The following is a 16,588-nucleotide window of genomic DNA, read 5'->3' as shown; positions in this document are numbered from 1 at the left end:
TGAAAGCAGGGATTCCTGCCGCAAGAAGGATTTTTTGCCCAAGTTCGCGGGACTGATTCGAAGGATTTTTTTGGACCAAGGACTGAATCGAAATGTGCTAAATTGAGGGATTGAATTGAAGAAGGACATTGAAAGCTGGAGAGGGGGGCTGGATCATTGACAGGATTTTTACCACACCGAATAAGGAAAATAGGACTTTGCAGCTGCACCCTCCATCTGATTTCTTTCCTCTTTTTTTCTCTGCTGTTTTCCTTTCTCATCACGCCTGATTTTTGGAGATGAAGACCACGTTTTTGTTGCCTCATTTCAAAGGGAGCAGCTGGCCCTATGGAAGGAAAGAAAAGAGCCACGCCATCCTCTAACTAGGAAAGAAATCACTGTTGATCACAAAATCAGAATCAAACATTCTGGTTTCCTATTTCTGCTCACCCGAGAATACACCCTAGAGTTAATGTAATATTTGTTTCCTAAATAAAGCTGTGTATAGGTTATATAGAAGCCTCGGCTGCTGACCTAAAAGGAGGTGGAAAAACGCAGAAAGAAAGAGCATAAAAAAAGAGGTGAAAACGGAGAGAAAAAGAGCATAAAAAGAGGAGAAAAACGCAAGAGAGGCAGAGTAAAAAACAACGCAGTAAATAGAGGGAGTTCCTTTCTTGCATTCTGGTGTTATTGTGAGGAAAAAGGAGAGAAAAAAGACAAGACGGAGAGGGAGATTTGCTGCTAAACCTTGACAGCAACGTTCGCTTGGTTTTCCATTTCATCTTCTACAGAAAAACGTTGAGACCTGCAGGTATAAGTCTTAACTTTCTCCTCCTTTGCTGCCTTTAAATCTGTTGTGTTGACATTTTAAAAACCTGTTTTGTCTTTGCTTTGCACATTCGTTTTCAATTTTAGACTACAATGAACGCTTGCCTTTTGTTGTTCCTGACGTTTTAAAAACCTGTTTCTTTTTTCTTCTTTTCTTTCTTTCGCTGGTTCATAAGGAACCGTGGGAGGGGGGCTGTTGTTTCTTCATCATCAGCTCCCTTTTCTGTTCATTTTTTTTTGTTTCTTGAGAGATTAGCCGGCCATGGTTTTGTTTTTCCTATATACATGAATAAAGCATGCTTTCCCAGTTTCTGTTTTGTTTCTCTCTATTGGCGTTGTGAAATGAATAAGGCATTTGCTTTTTAAGGTGAGGAAATAATGGGGTTGTGAGGCACGGACATAGGGGTTTGAATTCAAAATTTCAGTTTTAAAACTGTGGCTCCCTCATGCATACGGGTTTATTCCTTTCCAGTTACAAAATTTTAAGTTGATTTGGCTTTGAAGGGTTTTTGTTACGAATTGTTTCAAGCTTCTTGTAATTCTTATAATATGCATGATAGCTTGCTACTTTCCATTTTGATGTTTACATCTAATTGTGATGTTTGCGTTTTGAAAAAAATATAAAAATAATATTTTCTTGTGTGTTGCATACGGCCAATACCCTAACATATTTTGAATGTTTTTTTATATACAAAAAATATTGGAAGTTTTGAAAATGTGTTTTCGCATGGATTTCTTAAACACAACAAAAAAATTGTTTTCTTGCATTTCTGGATTTTACAACATGTTTGTAAAACTCCAAAGGATATTGGCCAATATTCCAAAAAATATAAAAATCTTATTTTTGGGGGGAATTCATCTATTATTCACCGCTAATGTTTGGATAAAGAAATCCTTAAAGGACGAATATCCAAAATATTATTGGGAATAATTTGTTATTATTCACTGTTAATATTTGGATAAAGAAACCCGGAGTGGTAAATATCCAAAATAATTTTCTAGGAATAATAAATCCGCACACATCCTTGAAAGAAGCCTTGATTATAATCGAGGACATTTCAATTTTTTACTCCACGGTTTACAAGCCGTGAGAGTATAAAACACTAAGGTAAAAATAGGCTTTTAAAGTGCCCTAGATTTCTAAATTTTTGTCCCTCCTCCTTGCGATTTACGAGTCGCAAACTCTTGAAATACCAAGGGAAAAATGAGCTTTTAAAGCACATGGAATCTTCTTGGATTTCTATCTTAATAAATTTAGTTAGAATCAAACTTAGAAAAACTGATGGAATTAGAAAACACCAACACCATAGCAATTTTAAGACAAACCAAACACCAAGCAGCTTACCTTAGGTAGGGCGTACTAGGGGTGCTAATACCTTCCCTTTACGCAACCAGTCCCTTGCCTTAGAATCTCTGAAAGACCATTTAGGGTTCCTAGTGACCATAATACTAGGTGGCGACTCCCTTTTACACAAAAAAACAAATAAACCGAAATCAATCAAGGGTCGCCGCGACGCCGCAACCCGCTGCGAGGGTGCGACAAATCCAATGTTAGGATGTTTTTTAAGACTATGATAACCTTATATAAAAAAATTAAAATAAATTATAAAGTTCAACTTTCAGTAAATTCACTGTTAGAATATGAAGAAAAAAAACTATTCCAATAACAACAACACGAGAGAAGGAGAACAATGATTTTCCCCTTTTCAATTAGGTCGTGTTAATATGGCTTCATCTCTAGTATGAATAGTGTATATGTATTCCAGTATATATAAATATACTTTTTTTTTTGTATTGGAGCTATGTATAAAAATAAATACCACACTAATATAAAATAAAATAGAACACGATTTATATGGTAATGTTTAGTTACTATCATTAAACAAAAAAAATGAAAATAACATTAATAAAAATATGTTTGGTTGAAAAAATATAGATAAAGATAAAAATATAAAACAAATCTATATTTCAAAAAAATTAAACTGAATTTTTATACAAAGTGCTGAGAAAACATGTCTTTTCTATCTATATTTTTTTAATCTGAAATAATAATTAAATAATGTGTTATTCATTGCAAGTAAAATAATTTAAAATACAATTTATACATGTATTTCTAAAAGAATAGTAGTTTGGATATAATAACAGATTTATTAAATGATTTTTTTACTTAATTAAATTCATATGTTTGAAATAAATTTTAATATGATAAAATTGAATTGAATTTATGCCTTTTGAAATGTTTTCATAATCAATTAAAACACTTTTAGACTCAATTGATAATGAGTTAATACATTAGGGACTAAACTGAAGTTTCTCAAAAATCCTACTTTTTCTATCGACTAACGTTTGAACTTGAAGAGAAGGAACCTGTTAAGCAGCCGCTAACCCCTACATCCAAGGGTTAATAATAGTTATTACAAAACATGGGATCTAATCTAAGCCGTACGATCTCTCCTTCACTCCATAACCCCTACTACTACTCCTACCTCCTTCACTCCAAATCCGCCACACCCTTCTCTTCTTCCATTCTCCTCTATCTTTCTCCGAAAAAAAAAAACTCGAAAGAGAGAGCCTTTCTGTTTCGGTTAGATCGGGTCTCTCGATTTCGGGTCGGCCTCGATCCGGTTTTTCTTTAAGGTCCGTTTCTTCTTTTTTTCTCTCCTAAGAATTCATTCACAGTTCTGAAAATTTGAAACTTCAGTGCTCTCTCGTTTTCTTTTTGAATTTTGAAGTTTCTGTGGTTACTGGTGCCCCCTTTCTTTTTCTCAGGAAACAAACAAAATTTTTAAAATATCTTTAAAAAAAATCGAATCTTTTGGCGAAAAATATCTCAAAAAGAAAAAAATTAAAACTGTTTTTGAGAGAAATCACTAATCAATCAAGGGGTTAGGAAAATATTGAATTTTTTCCCTTTGATTTTACTAATAATAACGATGGTTGTGGTGATGAAAGAAAAGAAAGAATCAGAGAAACTCTTTTTTTATCCAGTTTCGTGCATTATGCTAACATGCGCTTGGATGCATAACGTGACTCAGTTCATGTTTTTTTTAAAAAAATTAATTTAATATTTCCCAAGATATTTCCAGTCCTAAAAGAAATATTTTTTGTTTTATATCTATAAATAAATATATGGGTGTCTCAGCTTGTTGTTCTTGTTGTTTTTGTAGGGTTAATTGAGTTTTGAAGATCGACAATGGCCACCGAAACCAAACTCGAGAAACGTACCCTTCCTTCCTTTCTCTCAAGTCTTTTTTTTCTTGGATTTCTGTTCCTGTTTGATTGATTAAATCTGATAATGGATGATTTGAGTTAGTCATTAACTATATAATCTAATATAGCTGAGACTGTCTTGACAGGATTGGAGCCAAACCCTGTTGTTGCTAAACCAGTTGACAACAATGTGGTATTTGACATTTGACCTACCTTCATTTTTTTCAGTTAAAATCGGCTTGGCCGGAATAATAGAATTATGGGATGAAAAAGCTTTGGCTTTTAAGGCTTTTTTTTTAATGTTTTCTTTCTTTTTAAGCAGGTTTCTGGAAAAGATGGAATCCCATCAGATTCAACTCCCACCATTTTGTCATCTGGGAGTGGTGCTTCTGACACCAAAGTTAATGGTAGTGCTGCATCTACCACCAAAAAGGAGGGTGATCAAGAGCCACATGCTGCCTTTGTCCCCCCTACTAGTAGTTATAATTATCAATACCCAGGTTAGTAGTCAAAATGTTTTTTTTGTTCTTAAGATGTGCATTCATGGAAATTTATAATCTCCATTGCAAATATACTATGGTAATAGGTTTTCAGCTAAACGAAGTAGTGTACTTGGTACTCTTTCAGGAATTTAATGAAACTGAAAGTTAATGGATTTTTGTGATCTCTATTGTTGATATGATACTTTGTTGCCATAAGGTCGGAATGTTTTACGCTACACTGTGCAATTATGTGGAAAAGGGAACTTCTTCACCTTAGGATGTTGTCAACCATGAGAACATCAAAAGATGTTGTCTAATTAAGCCAAGCTACTGTTGGATAGAAAAAAAATGATTGCTGGTCAGACTAAAAATCAATCCTCAGTTTCCATTCTGGGCTGGGTAGCATGTGGAATAGTAACAGATTGCTGGTCAGACTTTGGTTTAGCGTAGGAGTACTTGTACAGTACTAATTTAATGGGATCGCCTGGGGTTTGGTCAATGAGTATAAGCAGGTCAGGATTTGGAGCATCTAGTGGTGGCTTATATGCTACTCTTGCTTACTCAAAAGGTTTAGCGAGCAAATCACATTTGCTGCTCTTTCTAGTTGTCAAGGTGGTAGCAGGTGGCTAGTGGGGTTGTCCTAATTGATACCTGGTATATACTGACTGATTTAACGTCAAAAGCACTTTCAACAAGATCACTGCTGTGACCTGGGTATAAGTTGGGTAGTAATTTGAGATAGCCCCAGGCCTCTTTGCTTTATATGATAGACATCATAGAAGCATTCCTTTTTGTGTTAATGCTTTGCCTAAAATAATACTACAATAAATTTTTATAACCATGAAGTTTCTTCTTTTACTATTTGGAGCTGTCTGCATTTACTGGGAAATTTTCATTGGGTTTATTCACCTTTGATTTCCAATTTCCAATTTATAATTTGAGCATTTTGTTTGTCATCACTGTACTTGTTTTTTTAGAAGAATTAACTCTATTTTGCAGGCTATAGTGGGTCCTTCACGCCATTGGATGATCATGGCTATTATCAAGCAGATGGTTCTCATATGGTATGTTCCTCTTAACTTTTACATAGAAGCACAGAGCGTCATTACCTTGTAATGGTCCAACTTACATTGACTTTGAAGTTTTGAATCTGTTTGCAAAAGTTTGGGCTTTGTCTGTTTTTTTCTAAATCCAATAGAGTAATACTACTACTACTACATATATTTTAGGGGAGAAGCTACATTATAGAGAAGGCCGCCCCCCTTAATTTTTTGAACTTCCCATTTAGTCCTTATATTTTTTATCTTTTCTCACAGATCAAAATTAAAATGTATGAATTGCCCCCCCATACTTTTCTTTTTTCTTGTCATTGGGAAAATCTGCCCCCCCTGAAAAAAATTTCTAGCTTTGCCACTGCATATCATCACTACTGCCATCACCTTCTGATGAAATATTACTTCTTATACTCTTTATTGGTTGCCTCTTCAGGGTATGCAATCAGATAATGGTTCAATGGTTTATTATTGGCCTAGCTATCCATATGCTTCAGGGACGGTAGTTGGTGTTGAGGGGCAAAGTGTTGCTCAACAGCCATATTTTTCTTCCTCTGGATATCTACAGCATCCTGTGTCCTATGGATTAGAAACCATGCCTTGTTATTCATGGGATTCAACATATGTTGGTGATGTCTCAAATGGAAATGCTGGTTTTGAAAATGGAAAAAGTGGCTCGGGTTCCACTGCTTTTGCCAAGTCAAGTGGATTCAACTCTGTAAAATCTAATAGCAACGTTGGAAGCAAATTTTCCAAGCCTATGTATACACAACCTGCCAGACCTATGACCAAGGTATATAACCCTCTTGGAGCATGTTTAATTTTTTCCAGAAATCATCTTTAGCATTTTTCTCATTTTTATTGGAGCAGTGGTTTTGTTGAGCGGAAATTGCTTGTGAGTTTTTGAAACTGCATTTCTTTTCCTTCCATTTCTAGATACTCTTAATATTCTTTGAACTTCTTTCTTTATTTTATCATAAAAGCTGTTTCAAGAATAACTGAACTTTGTATGGTATGCATTGTGTTAAGCGATTCTTTTTGGAAGTGTTTTGCTGATGTGACCAATCAATTTACAGGTTTCTCCGCTGGGTTCAGATTTTTCAGCAGGCCTTTACAAGGGATACCAACCTATGGGAAAGTTTCCTCCATTTACTGGCCAAAAACAAGGTCCATTCCCGCACAGTGGTCCATTGAACTACAGGCAAAATGTAAGAATGTGGAATGGGAATTACAGAAACAAACCAAGGGATAGATTCAATAGAAATGGTGATTTTGAAAACCAAACTGAATTAACTCGTGGTCCTAGGGCATCCATCAAAAATGCTCCTTTGGACGACTCGGTAAAAAATAATGCTCCATTGGACTCCTCAGTGAAGGACATGTTGGGATTTGCAATGCATAAGGAGCAATACAACTTACCAGATTTTGAAATTGAGTATTCAAATGCCAAGTTTTTTGTTATCAAGTCTTACAATGAAGATGATATTCACAAGAGCATTAAATATGATGTATGGGCAAGTACCCCAAATGGCAATAAGAAGCTAGATGCTGCATTCCACAATGCAGAAGAGGTTTCAAGTGAGACCGGCACCAAATGTCCAATTTTCCTCTTTTTTTCAGTAAGTTGGAAACACACTTTTTTTTTCTTTTTGTGAAAAGTTTGTCGTCTCTTTAAATACTCATTATGCCCTTATATACAATCAAACTTTAAATGACCTAGTCATTTTTTTTTGTTTGGTTGTGCCCTCGGTTTATTATAATGTCAGGTAAATGGAAGTGGACAGTTTGTTGGCTTAGCTGAGATGGTTGGTCAGGTAGACTTCAATAAAGACATGGATTTTTGGCAAATTGACAAGTGGAATGGTTTCTTCCCAGTTAAGTGGCATGTAATAAAAGACATTCCTAACGGTCAGCTGCGGCATATTGTGCTTGAGAATAACGATGGGCATTCTGTAACTTTCAGCCGGGACACTCAAGAGGTATCTCCTATGTTCTTTTATTTAAATGCACGTGGCACCTCTTTGTGGAACCTGGTCTGGTCCTTGAATGAAGTATACTAAACCTGTGTTTCCACAATTTGCCGTGTTTCCTTGAATATGCAAGCCAAATCATAGCTGTATGTCCTCTGTTTGATATGTGGGGTTGGAAGAAGAAAACAAAGAAGTCTTGTAAAAGCCCTACTGGCTCAATGATACCAGCTAAAAGCTTTGATTTCAATCCTTGCAGGAGAATAAATCCTTAATTAAAAGTTATCTGATAAACACATGAAATGACTAAAGGCTCCTAAATAAAAAAAAGAAGAATTTAAAAACAACTGGAAACTAAAAAGTATAGCTCTTTCATCCCAGTTGTTGGCAGATGGCATTTTCTTTTGTGGATTTAGTGTTTTTCTCCTATTAAGGGTAACATTCAAGAGAGAGGGGAATCGAATGATGTTTGTCACCCTCTACTAGGATCTGAGATTTGAATCTTTGATATCTCTGCAAGACACCCTACCTGTAAATGGAATTTTGTGTCTAGTCTGGTCAAAATAAAACCTTTCGCTTGTGCTCAATGTTTTCACAGTTGGTCTGACTAGACTGTCATGTAAATTTGCAGATTGGACTCGAGAAAGGTTTGGAAATGCTTAATATTTTCAAGAGCTATTCTGCAAAAACATCTATGTTAGATGACTTCAACTTCTATGAAAATCGAGAGAAGTCACTTAATACCAAAAAGAGCAACAAACCTGCAACTTTGCGAATGGAAATATTTGAGAACAGTGATTTCCCTGTAAGTTCCTTGTCCTCTTTTTTAGTTTATTTCTCTCTTTTGTTTTTCAACTTTGAACCACTATATGTAAAATTCATACAGATATCTTTGGTTTACCCTAATTCTGTTATGAAACACCTGTGTGCAATCATATTATTTTTTAACCGAGACTAAGACCATGACAACAAGATAGCATACTGGTTTTAATTCTCATGTCCATACCAGCTACTATTCTTGTTATCCATGTGCCTCCCACCCCAAATTCAGGCTAGGAAGTTTTATGCTTTATGTATCTACCGAGTGTAGAAATTTTGTAACATTGTTTCATACCTCTGCACAGAAACATACAGCAGCTGAAGAAAAGATATCTGAAGATGACTCAAGGGCCAAGAAAACTACCAATCCCTCGACTCTGATCAATTTAACTAAAAATCTCTCACTCAATGGTCACAACCAGAAGAGTAACTCTGTAAAGAAGCCGATAGGAAATTCAGCCTCCCCTGTTCCTGCACCATAGGCTTTTTTTAGAGCATTAGTAAGTTTGTTGCCGTGCTGTAGCTGTAGTAGTTTTTATCCCTTCTTTTTGAGAGCTGTCTGTTTTATTTCATTTGAAGCCAATTTAAAGAGCTTTGTCCCCTATAGGTGAGTAGCTTCCTTTAGTTTATCAGGGAGATGGTTAGCAGGTGGTTTGAAGTTTTTTATTTTTATTTTTTTTATCTAATAATAATTTATTTTGATTGTGTTTTGAACCTTGGTCTCTTACATACCGCTAAAGCCACAAAGCAAGGTATGATCCTTAATGGCAAAGAATTAAAATCAAATCATGCGTGCATAATATCCAGCATGAATTAGTGCATCCTCCAAGCAATCATCACCTTGCTATCATGTTCAATAAGATGTTACTGCCTGCCTGTTGCTTGGTTTGGTTGGTAAAGATATCATTGCAGCTCCATTGTAATTATGAAAGTGAAAACTGATTTGCAGTTTTTCCTGCAAACCTTTTTGTCAAGGACATTAAAAAAAACCAAACCAGAGAATGGTTTGTGGACTGCTTTGACTTTGTCTGTAAAGTGGTCGTTGTACCAATTTTAGTAGTTTTTTTTTTTTTTTTTATTTCTAATTAACTTAAATGAAACTAAAGAAGGGTTTTTTTTTTATCGTGGTCTTTTAAAAAATTGTTTTTTGATTGAAAACGTATTAAATTAATGTATTTTTATGTGTTTTTTTTTATGATTTTAATGCTCTAACAATAAAAGTGAAAAAAAATTAAAAATTATTATTTTAATATATTTTTAATTAAAAAAATATCTTGTATTAAATAGGGGTTGGTCTCCACATATAAAAACAAAATGCAATGCAGGTTCTGTCACATGCACAAAGTTTTCTGCACTGCATTGTTGTCATGCTGTGTAATTGCCTTTTATACAATTTTTCATTAAAATTTAAATTTGTTTTAGTTTAAAATTATTTTTTATTTTTAGATTGTTTTGATGTAATAATATTAAAAATATTCTAAAAAAATAAAAAATTATTTTAATATAATTCTAAAAAAAAAAACAAATATCATCAACAGTTTACCATTTCCTTCAGGAAAAAAATTTTAGTTTATATGCAAACAAATCTTTTTTTTGTTTCAACCTGTTCTTCTAAAATAAAATATATCACAACCCGAGATAACTTGCCTAATTTATAATCCAAGACAAGTTTAATAACTTCGATATTTAAAATAAAATAGGAATAGAAATCATCTCTTCAAACGCTAGAGATATTTCCATGATTTACATAGCATATACCTGCGGGTCAAGGCCTTATTTAGTTGCATGGAAACACTTGGAAGAACTAGATTTTTTTTCTTTCTTTCAAGGATTTGATCATTTTCTTTTCAAGAAAAACATTTATAATATTGGTGATAGAAAATGGCAAAGCAACCTGAGTGAGGAACTAATCAAATCATCCTTGCAGCATAATAAATCATTACAGTAATTAGCATGTATTTTCACAGCGAGTAATACCCAGAAAGGCTACTGGAGACTAGTCAGTAAAACGACTCGGATTTGAATAATGGATGCGCTGCAGATCCATTAACAGCATCTGATGAGCATCCCGTATCAAGCAGATGCGAGATACCATTACAGTAATAAACAGGCATTCTGTTTCTATTCATCACATCTATCCATGGTATAAAACTGCATCAATTCATCACTCGACGGAGGTGGTCAAGGTATTGACACAGCTATGAAAACCTACTTCATAAACGTCTCAATGGCAGCATGAATGGAACTTGTATGGCCAGAATCCTGATGCTGAACCAGCGAGTGAGGTCCACTCCAGACAGATCTTTGATTGTCAGGGAATAGAGTTCCACATAGGCTGAGAAGCAAGGGATTTTCAATGTAGAATTTCTTAAACACTTTAACCTTCTCTTCCCTTTCTTGCAATTCCTGCAACTGTAGCAAGACAAAATCAGTACATATAACATGACAATAACACGTGTAAATATATAGTAAAATTCGATCACAAGCCCCATAGTGCTTTTCCTGTTCACACCCCCGCATACACACAAAAGTGCTGTATGTGCATAAATTTGCCATGTAAAGTTAATTCATAAACTCCAATACCTTGCGCTTATTTTGCTGAACTGCCATAGTTTCTTCCTCTTGCAGCACTAATGCATCTTTCTGAATATGTATACGGATATTTGCATTTTCGGATATTACAGGCTGAGGTTGTTGATTAGGCTCCTTCCCAGATCCATCAGCAAACTGTGATTTCTCTGGTAATTCATCCTTCCCTTGCTTCTGAATCTCCATCTCATTGTCTTCATCTTCTTCTTCATCGTCCTCCTCCTCCTCCTCTTCCTCCTCCTCCTCCTCCTCCTCTCGCTTCTCCACAGGGCTCTGCTGCCTTTCTGTAACCTCCACTTTCCCCTCATGTGCTTTTCCTTCCACTTCAACATACGCATCTGGGTCCAATGATTCACCCATATTTGATGATGAATCCTCACAAGGACTTCCGGCAAGTGAAGATTCCTTCAGCAGAAGAAAAGAATATATATAGAATGAACTTTAACAAAAGGTTTTTCTTTCAATTGACAGCATCACAAACTATTTGCTCTTTGATAATAAAGACAATTCAATATATAAAAAAAGTGGGTTCTTAATTAGAATGAACTTCAAGCTCAAGCATGCTTTTATGAAATCCATGCTCTCATTCTAGGCAGTCATAATGTCATTTTCTAGTTTAGCTGTACAAAAGATAGTATTTTGAATAAACCACAGCAAGGCAAACGCTTCCAAATGAGAACCTTTTTTAAAAGAGTTAGAAGAGCGTGAGAAGAATTGAATGAAAAGGTTTAGATGTCTTTTCTTATTGTGATACCTCATTTGCACTCTTAACAAACTTGTGACAATTTGTATGCAATATAAGCTACAAATGCAAAATCCCCTCATCTTTGTTTTTCTGTTACATGCAAAGAAAACTGGATCCAATTACTGGATGTTATTGGACTAACAGAAGTGCATCGTGAGTTTGTGCAAAGCCAAAGGAGAATCATTTTCTCAGGGAAAATGCTGTGAAAATCAGAACGGTCATTTGTAACACCAAATGTTCATTATCATAGGCAATCAAGCGTGCATATCTACATTCATAATTTACACCACCAAAAGCCTTATGGTGACTCTAGAAAATTCAACGGAAAATAGTACTTCAAAATCGAGAACTGATCTCTGTCCACAAGCACAGCATGCTAGGTAGCCAAGTACAGATTCAAAACCAAGATAAACACCAACCCAGCTTATTACTTCTATGTTAATATATTTTATTCTAGAGCATTATTAATCACAGGATAGTTAACACTTATTTCAGGACTGTTTCACACATTTAAGAAATTTCAATAAATGTTTAAAAACATAACTGCACCTCTTGCTTGAACTCTTGACCAAGTTCGTTATCAGAAACTCCGATCTGGCCTTTAGCAAGTCGAGCATTCTCTTCTCGCTCTCTTCTACGGCGCTTTAGAACACATATGGCACATAAACAATCAAGTTTATGGCGCCTTCTGCAAAAGGAAAAATCACATATAAAATGAAAATCAAGTTTATGATATGCTCAGTCCCGCTTACTGCACTCAAAAGAGAGAGAAAAGAGAGACTAGAAAAATACAAATATGATATCCATTTATCAGGGCCCATGCTTTCCCATCCCGCCCTACCCCTTTCATTGCTTGAGTTACCAATTTAGACAAATTAAATGAGTAGTTAATGAAGCCAGGTCTTAGACAAACATATAACATACAGCTCCTAAGAAAACTAAAGAATATACTCCAAAAGAAAAGGGAACCCTTCAGAGTAAAATGACAAACTAAGAGAGTGAAATCTAATAATTCACTATAATACGTTGCAACAAGCAGAGTCATGAATAAAATGACAAATGTGTTATCAGGAATTCCATATAGAAGAAGACCATCCACCTTGGCAATATGTGTAATTACAAAGGAGGATGTCAATTGGCATACATAATATGCAATGGGAAGGAACCAAGAAAGGTTTGGACCTTTTCTATTAATCACTCAATGGAAAACTCAGAACGTTGAAGTGAGAAGTTGCCTCCAGAACTTGTTTTTCCTAAAAAAACATTTCATATTAAATATAAAAATGTTAAACTGGCTGCCTTCTTTGAGAACTCAAATGACACTATGACTGGAAGCCAGGGATTTAGAAGAGAAAAGAATAATTGGAAGTTGGACACTTCTTATTATTTATGGACCAGAGTCGGACATAAAGGTGAGGGTAAGTTAATTCAGACTGCTGGAGTAGAAATTTTGAGGTAAAGTTTTTGAGAAGGGGTGATACAAGAAAATATTTATTAGAATGAGCCAAAAAAAATACAAAAGAAAGAACGATCTAATAATAGCAGTGTTAGCAACTGGTCCATATTAACTACATGTACCACAGATTTTCATTGTCCGACAAGTAACTGTCTTCCACTTCATTAGTTTACTAATTCTTCTCTGTTAAACTTATGCTGCTAGTTTACCATTGGTCCTTATGGACATCTGAAATTTGGATACTCAACTTCTAGGAAGTAATAGGACAATGCAAGAACAGAAAAAAGAAACTTATCCTGCAGAAACATACCCATGACGCTTTTTTGACTTCTTTGGTGGCACAATTTTATTATGTGCATGACTAGAAGCTGCAACATCCTCACCATGAACACCTTCATCACCTACCATAAAGGAAACAAATAGTGTTCGGATCACCATTGGCATATGGAGCCTAAATACAAGAGAGTTCCATATTTTAAGCAGCAACACATGTTGCCTAAAATAGCCAACATGCATGAACCAGAAAACAAGAATATTGATCAACTATTTCAGCTGTCAGTATAAAGTATAACTCAGATAAATATATTTTCTTAATTACAAATTGATACAGTGAATATCTATGGGACTTTAACTTGCAGCAAAATGCAGCCTTTCAAGAAACAGAATTAATAACCCTAATCCTAGGTTTCTAATTGGGTACTTCCTGTTTAACCCAGCAGTGGGTGTAGCGATTGCCAATGCAATCTCTGCTATGAACATGTGAACACTTCGAAATCTACATTTTCTGGAATAAACTAGATCTGGTATACTAAACAATGAAAAGAAATGTTTGTCTAGATCAATTACAATGATGAGCTGTACCATCTTAGCACCTACCATGACAAGTGATGCTAGTTACAAATTATACCACACAGAAATCATCTAACAAAGGTAACTCAGTGCTGTCTAAGCACTCATTGACTGCTCTAAAATACATTGAATATTGGAACTTTGCCACCCATTCATCCATTAATCATCAGCAAGAAATAATTATAGATGTGTGTCACCAAGCTAACTGTTGTCAGAATACTGATAGGTGATATATTGCTAAATTTTAAATAAGATGACTTGTCATATTAGAAATATACATGCGAGGAGCGCAACACCATAATGGTCTTGAACTATCATGCCAAAAGAAAGATATAAGCTTCATTGCTCTACAGCCCTAAAAGAATACAACATATAATCTGGAAAAGGGAGAAAACGAAAGAAACCAGGAAATAATAGACTTATACAGAACAAAAACTCCTCTTTTTGAGGTGATATTTTTTCCTTCAATGGAGCAAGTTAGGAAATCAAAAAACCCAATTTGTCTGATGGGCAGCTAAACGGCTTAAACAACCAGCCAAAGAAACACCGCATTAGTGTTCACATGATGTAGAAGACAGATTTCCTCTTTTAGACCTAGAGTTGCCATGCATTGTTAACAGAAAGTATGAGAGCAAAAGGGTTAAGTACACTCATGACTCAACATGATGAAGAAAAATAAAAATGAATTGATTGGAAAGAACAAAACCATAAGATCCTCACCATTACTTCCTTTTGATAGTTCAGTGTATAACCCAGCTGTTGTCCAATACTTCATAAAATTCTTCTTAACACGCTTCATAAGATCCAAGATATAGTCACCTTTGCTGTTATACTTAAAACAGTTGTACCAAATGTATTGAACATCCTTGTAGACATCCTTTGAATTCATGTACTTGTCACCTTTCTCAAGATTGCTGCAGATTGTTCCAAAGTCCATTGGTGTATCTATGATATCAAAATAATCCTGTAAAAGAGGAAAGTCATTTTGATATCATAGATAAATATGGACATATCAAGCAATACAGAACAAAGAGAGCTCAGTGGATTTTTATTTTTCAAAAACAATCTTATTAGGCAGTATGGATGAATATAGAAGATGGAGGATAATACATAGTTTCAATTCTCAAGAAAACCTTGCAACTAAAATATAAGACCTCTTCAATGTATTTGCAGGCAATGTCAACTAAGATATCCATTCAGACCATTCCTCTATAACACCCATAGCTGAGCAGCATAGGAACTTAATCTTCACAAAATCGAGTCCTTAACATGAGAACTCTCTACTCCAAAACAAACATAAAACAACAAAGCATCGCGCCATAATAATCAAGATACCAACTTACAGGTATTCCAAGAGCATCAGGATTGACAGGAGCGTTAAAGGGTTCGGCTGCATCCATTTTCATCACCTTCTTAATAACCTACAAATAGGATAAACAATTACACACAAACAAAAACAACAACTAAAAACAAACTCCCAACATACCAATAAGGCAGAATCCAATTCTTTCTTATCATATCGATTCTCCTTATGTGGCGTCTCCAATTCCTTGTTTGGCAAACCCTCATCCTCATCCTCATCCTCCACCACCACCACATCACCACTGCTCGCACCTCCTCCTCTTCCTCCTCCTCCCAACACCTTCGTCGACGAAGAAGACTTAATCTTTATACCCCCAGGTCTCCTCGAAACATACATCTTAATTTCAGGAACAACCGAATTCCCACTATCCTCACCTTGTTTCTCCAACCCCAAGTTCTGCACTGGGCTACTCCTATCCGTATCAGTCCGAGACTCCAAAATCTTCGAACTTTTTAGCTTAACCTTCACACGCCCAACACCCTTTACTCCTCCTCCTCCTGATGCTGCCGTGGCAGCAGCCTTATCGATAGAACCATCAGGATTAATACTTGCAAGATGCAATGGCTGGTCGGTTCCGGTGGAAGAAGGTGTATTGACCTCCATTGGAGATTGATTATCATCATCATCATCATCATCACCGTCATGATCATCATTATGATCTTCCCTGCTTAGAGTGATTAAATTGATAAGTGTTTGATCTTCATCGGCAGAACCCTCGCCACCGCTCACCGCAGCTTCGGCTTTTGGCTTCGCTGCTTTTCCTTTCTTCCTCGCTCTCTTTCGCTTCTTCATCTTCTAAGAAATCAAAATCAGTAAACCCTAACGGTAACAGTTTGGCGTTTGCAGAGAGAGACCTAAGCGATGCGTCGTTCGTTTGTTTGTTGTTAAGAGAAAGACAGGACTACTATTTATTTATGGATTAGTGTATTTATTTCGTCCCTCTATTTTTGATATTTTCTTATGTGACCACTCTACTTTTCTTTTTATTTATATGACTCCTTTACTCCAGAAAAAAATGATTCCTTTTAAATAATATTTGTTCGATCTTAAATTTGAAGTTTTTACAAATGAAATATTGCTCTAGTAGTTAAGACATTATTATATCCCTGCAAGGATGAGAACACAAGTTCGATCCCTAAAAAATGCACTTATTGGGAGGAACAACCACGAGCCTCGAACGAGACTAGTCTCACCTTTTAAAAAGATGTGAGGATATCCGAATAAGAATAAAAAAATTAAAGTTTAAATA

At 35.4% G+C, this 16,588-nt stretch overlaps 2 protein-coding genes across 4 annotated transcripts; one reads left to right on the top strand and one right to left on the bottom strand.

Annotated features, from left to right (window-relative positions):
• Window positions 1-3,267: 3,267 nt before the first annotated feature.
• Window positions 3,268-9,051, top strand: LOC18098317 (YTH domain-containing protein ECT1). Of its 2 annotated transcripts, none has more exons than XM_024599914.2 (10): window positions 3,268-3,444; window positions 3,975-4,028; window positions 4,164-4,210; window positions 4,337-4,517; window positions 5,499-5,563; window positions 5,988-6,344; window positions 6,628-7,170; window positions 7,318-7,530; window positions 8,150-8,323; window positions 8,643-9,051. In XM_024599914.2, the coding sequence occupies exons 2-10, from the start codon at window positions 4,001-4,003 to the stop codon at window positions 8,817-8,819; spliced, it is 1,785 nt and encodes a 594-aa protein (XP_024455682.1). In that variant the 5' UTR covers window positions 3,268-3,444; window positions 3,975-4,000; the 3' UTR covers window positions 8,820-9,051. The 2 variants fall into 2 exon arrangements, with proteins under 2 accessions (XP_024455682.1, XP_006385033.1); XM_006384971.3 differs by having other exon boundaries at window positions 3,269-3,444; window positions 4,340-4,517.
• A 1,185-nt stretch (window positions 9,052-10,236) lies between these two features.
• LOC18098316 (transcription factor GTE11) lies at window positions 10,237-16,235 on the bottom strand. 2 transcript variants are annotated; one of them, XM_024599803.2, is made up of 7 exons: window positions 15,463-16,235; window positions 15,320-15,397; window positions 14,697-14,940; window positions 13,438-13,528; window positions 12,221-12,356; window positions 10,921-11,331; window positions 10,237-10,749 (listed from the first exon to the last, which is right to left on the bottom strand). In XM_024599803.2, the coding sequence occupies exons 1-7, from the start codon at window positions 16,129-16,131 to the stop codon at window positions 10,546-10,548; spliced, it is 1,833 nt and encodes a 610-aa protein (XP_024455571.2). In that variant the 5' UTR covers window positions 16,132-16,235; the 3' UTR covers window positions 10,237-10,545. The 2 variants fall into 2 exon arrangements, with proteins under 2 accessions (XP_024455571.2, XP_006385032.2); XM_006384970.3 differs by having other exon boundaries at window positions 12,221-12,359; window positions 15,463-16,234.
• Window positions 16,236-16,588: the final 353 nt, after the last annotated feature.

The sequence above is a fragment of the Populus trichocarpa genome, chromosome 4, assembly GCF_000002775.5.
Source record: "Populus trichocarpa isolate Nisqually-1 chromosome 4, P.trichocarpa_v4.1, whole genome shotgun sequence".
In the NCBI taxonomy this organism is placed as follows: Eukaryota; Viridiplantae; Streptophyta; class Magnoliopsida; order Malpighiales; family Salicaceae; genus Populus; species Populus trichocarpa.
Note: the sequence above shows the minus strand (reverse complement) of the source record. Positions and strands in the feature narration are given on the sequence as shown.

Excerpts from the sequence above, each read along its gene's own strand:
- LOC18098317 (XM_024599914.2), top strand. The coding sequence starts at position 4,001 with ATGGCCACCGAAACCAAACTCGAGAAAC. Across the intron at positions 6,345-6,627 it reads CTGCCAGACCTATGACCAAG|GTTTCTCCGCTGGGTTCAGA; the intron begins GTATATAACCCT and ends ATCAATTTACAG. Across the intron at positions 7,171-7,317 it reads CAATTTTCCTCTTTTTTTCA|GTAAATGGAAGTGGACAGTT; the intron begins GTAAGTTGGAAA and ends TTATAATGTCAG.
- LOC18098316 (XM_006384970.3), bottom strand. The coding sequence starts at position 16,131 with ATGAAGAAGCGAAAGAGAGCGAGGAAGAAAGGAAAAGCAGCGAAGCCA. Across the intron at positions 14,941-15,319 it reads CTGATGCTCTTGGAATACCT|GATTATTTTGATATCATAGA; the intron begins GTAAGTTGGTAT and ends CCTCTTTTACAG. Across the intron at positions 11,332-12,220 it reads GTCAAGAGTTCAAGCAAGAG|GAATCTTCACTTGCCGGAAG; the intron begins GTGCAGTTATGT and ends CTTCTGCTGAAG.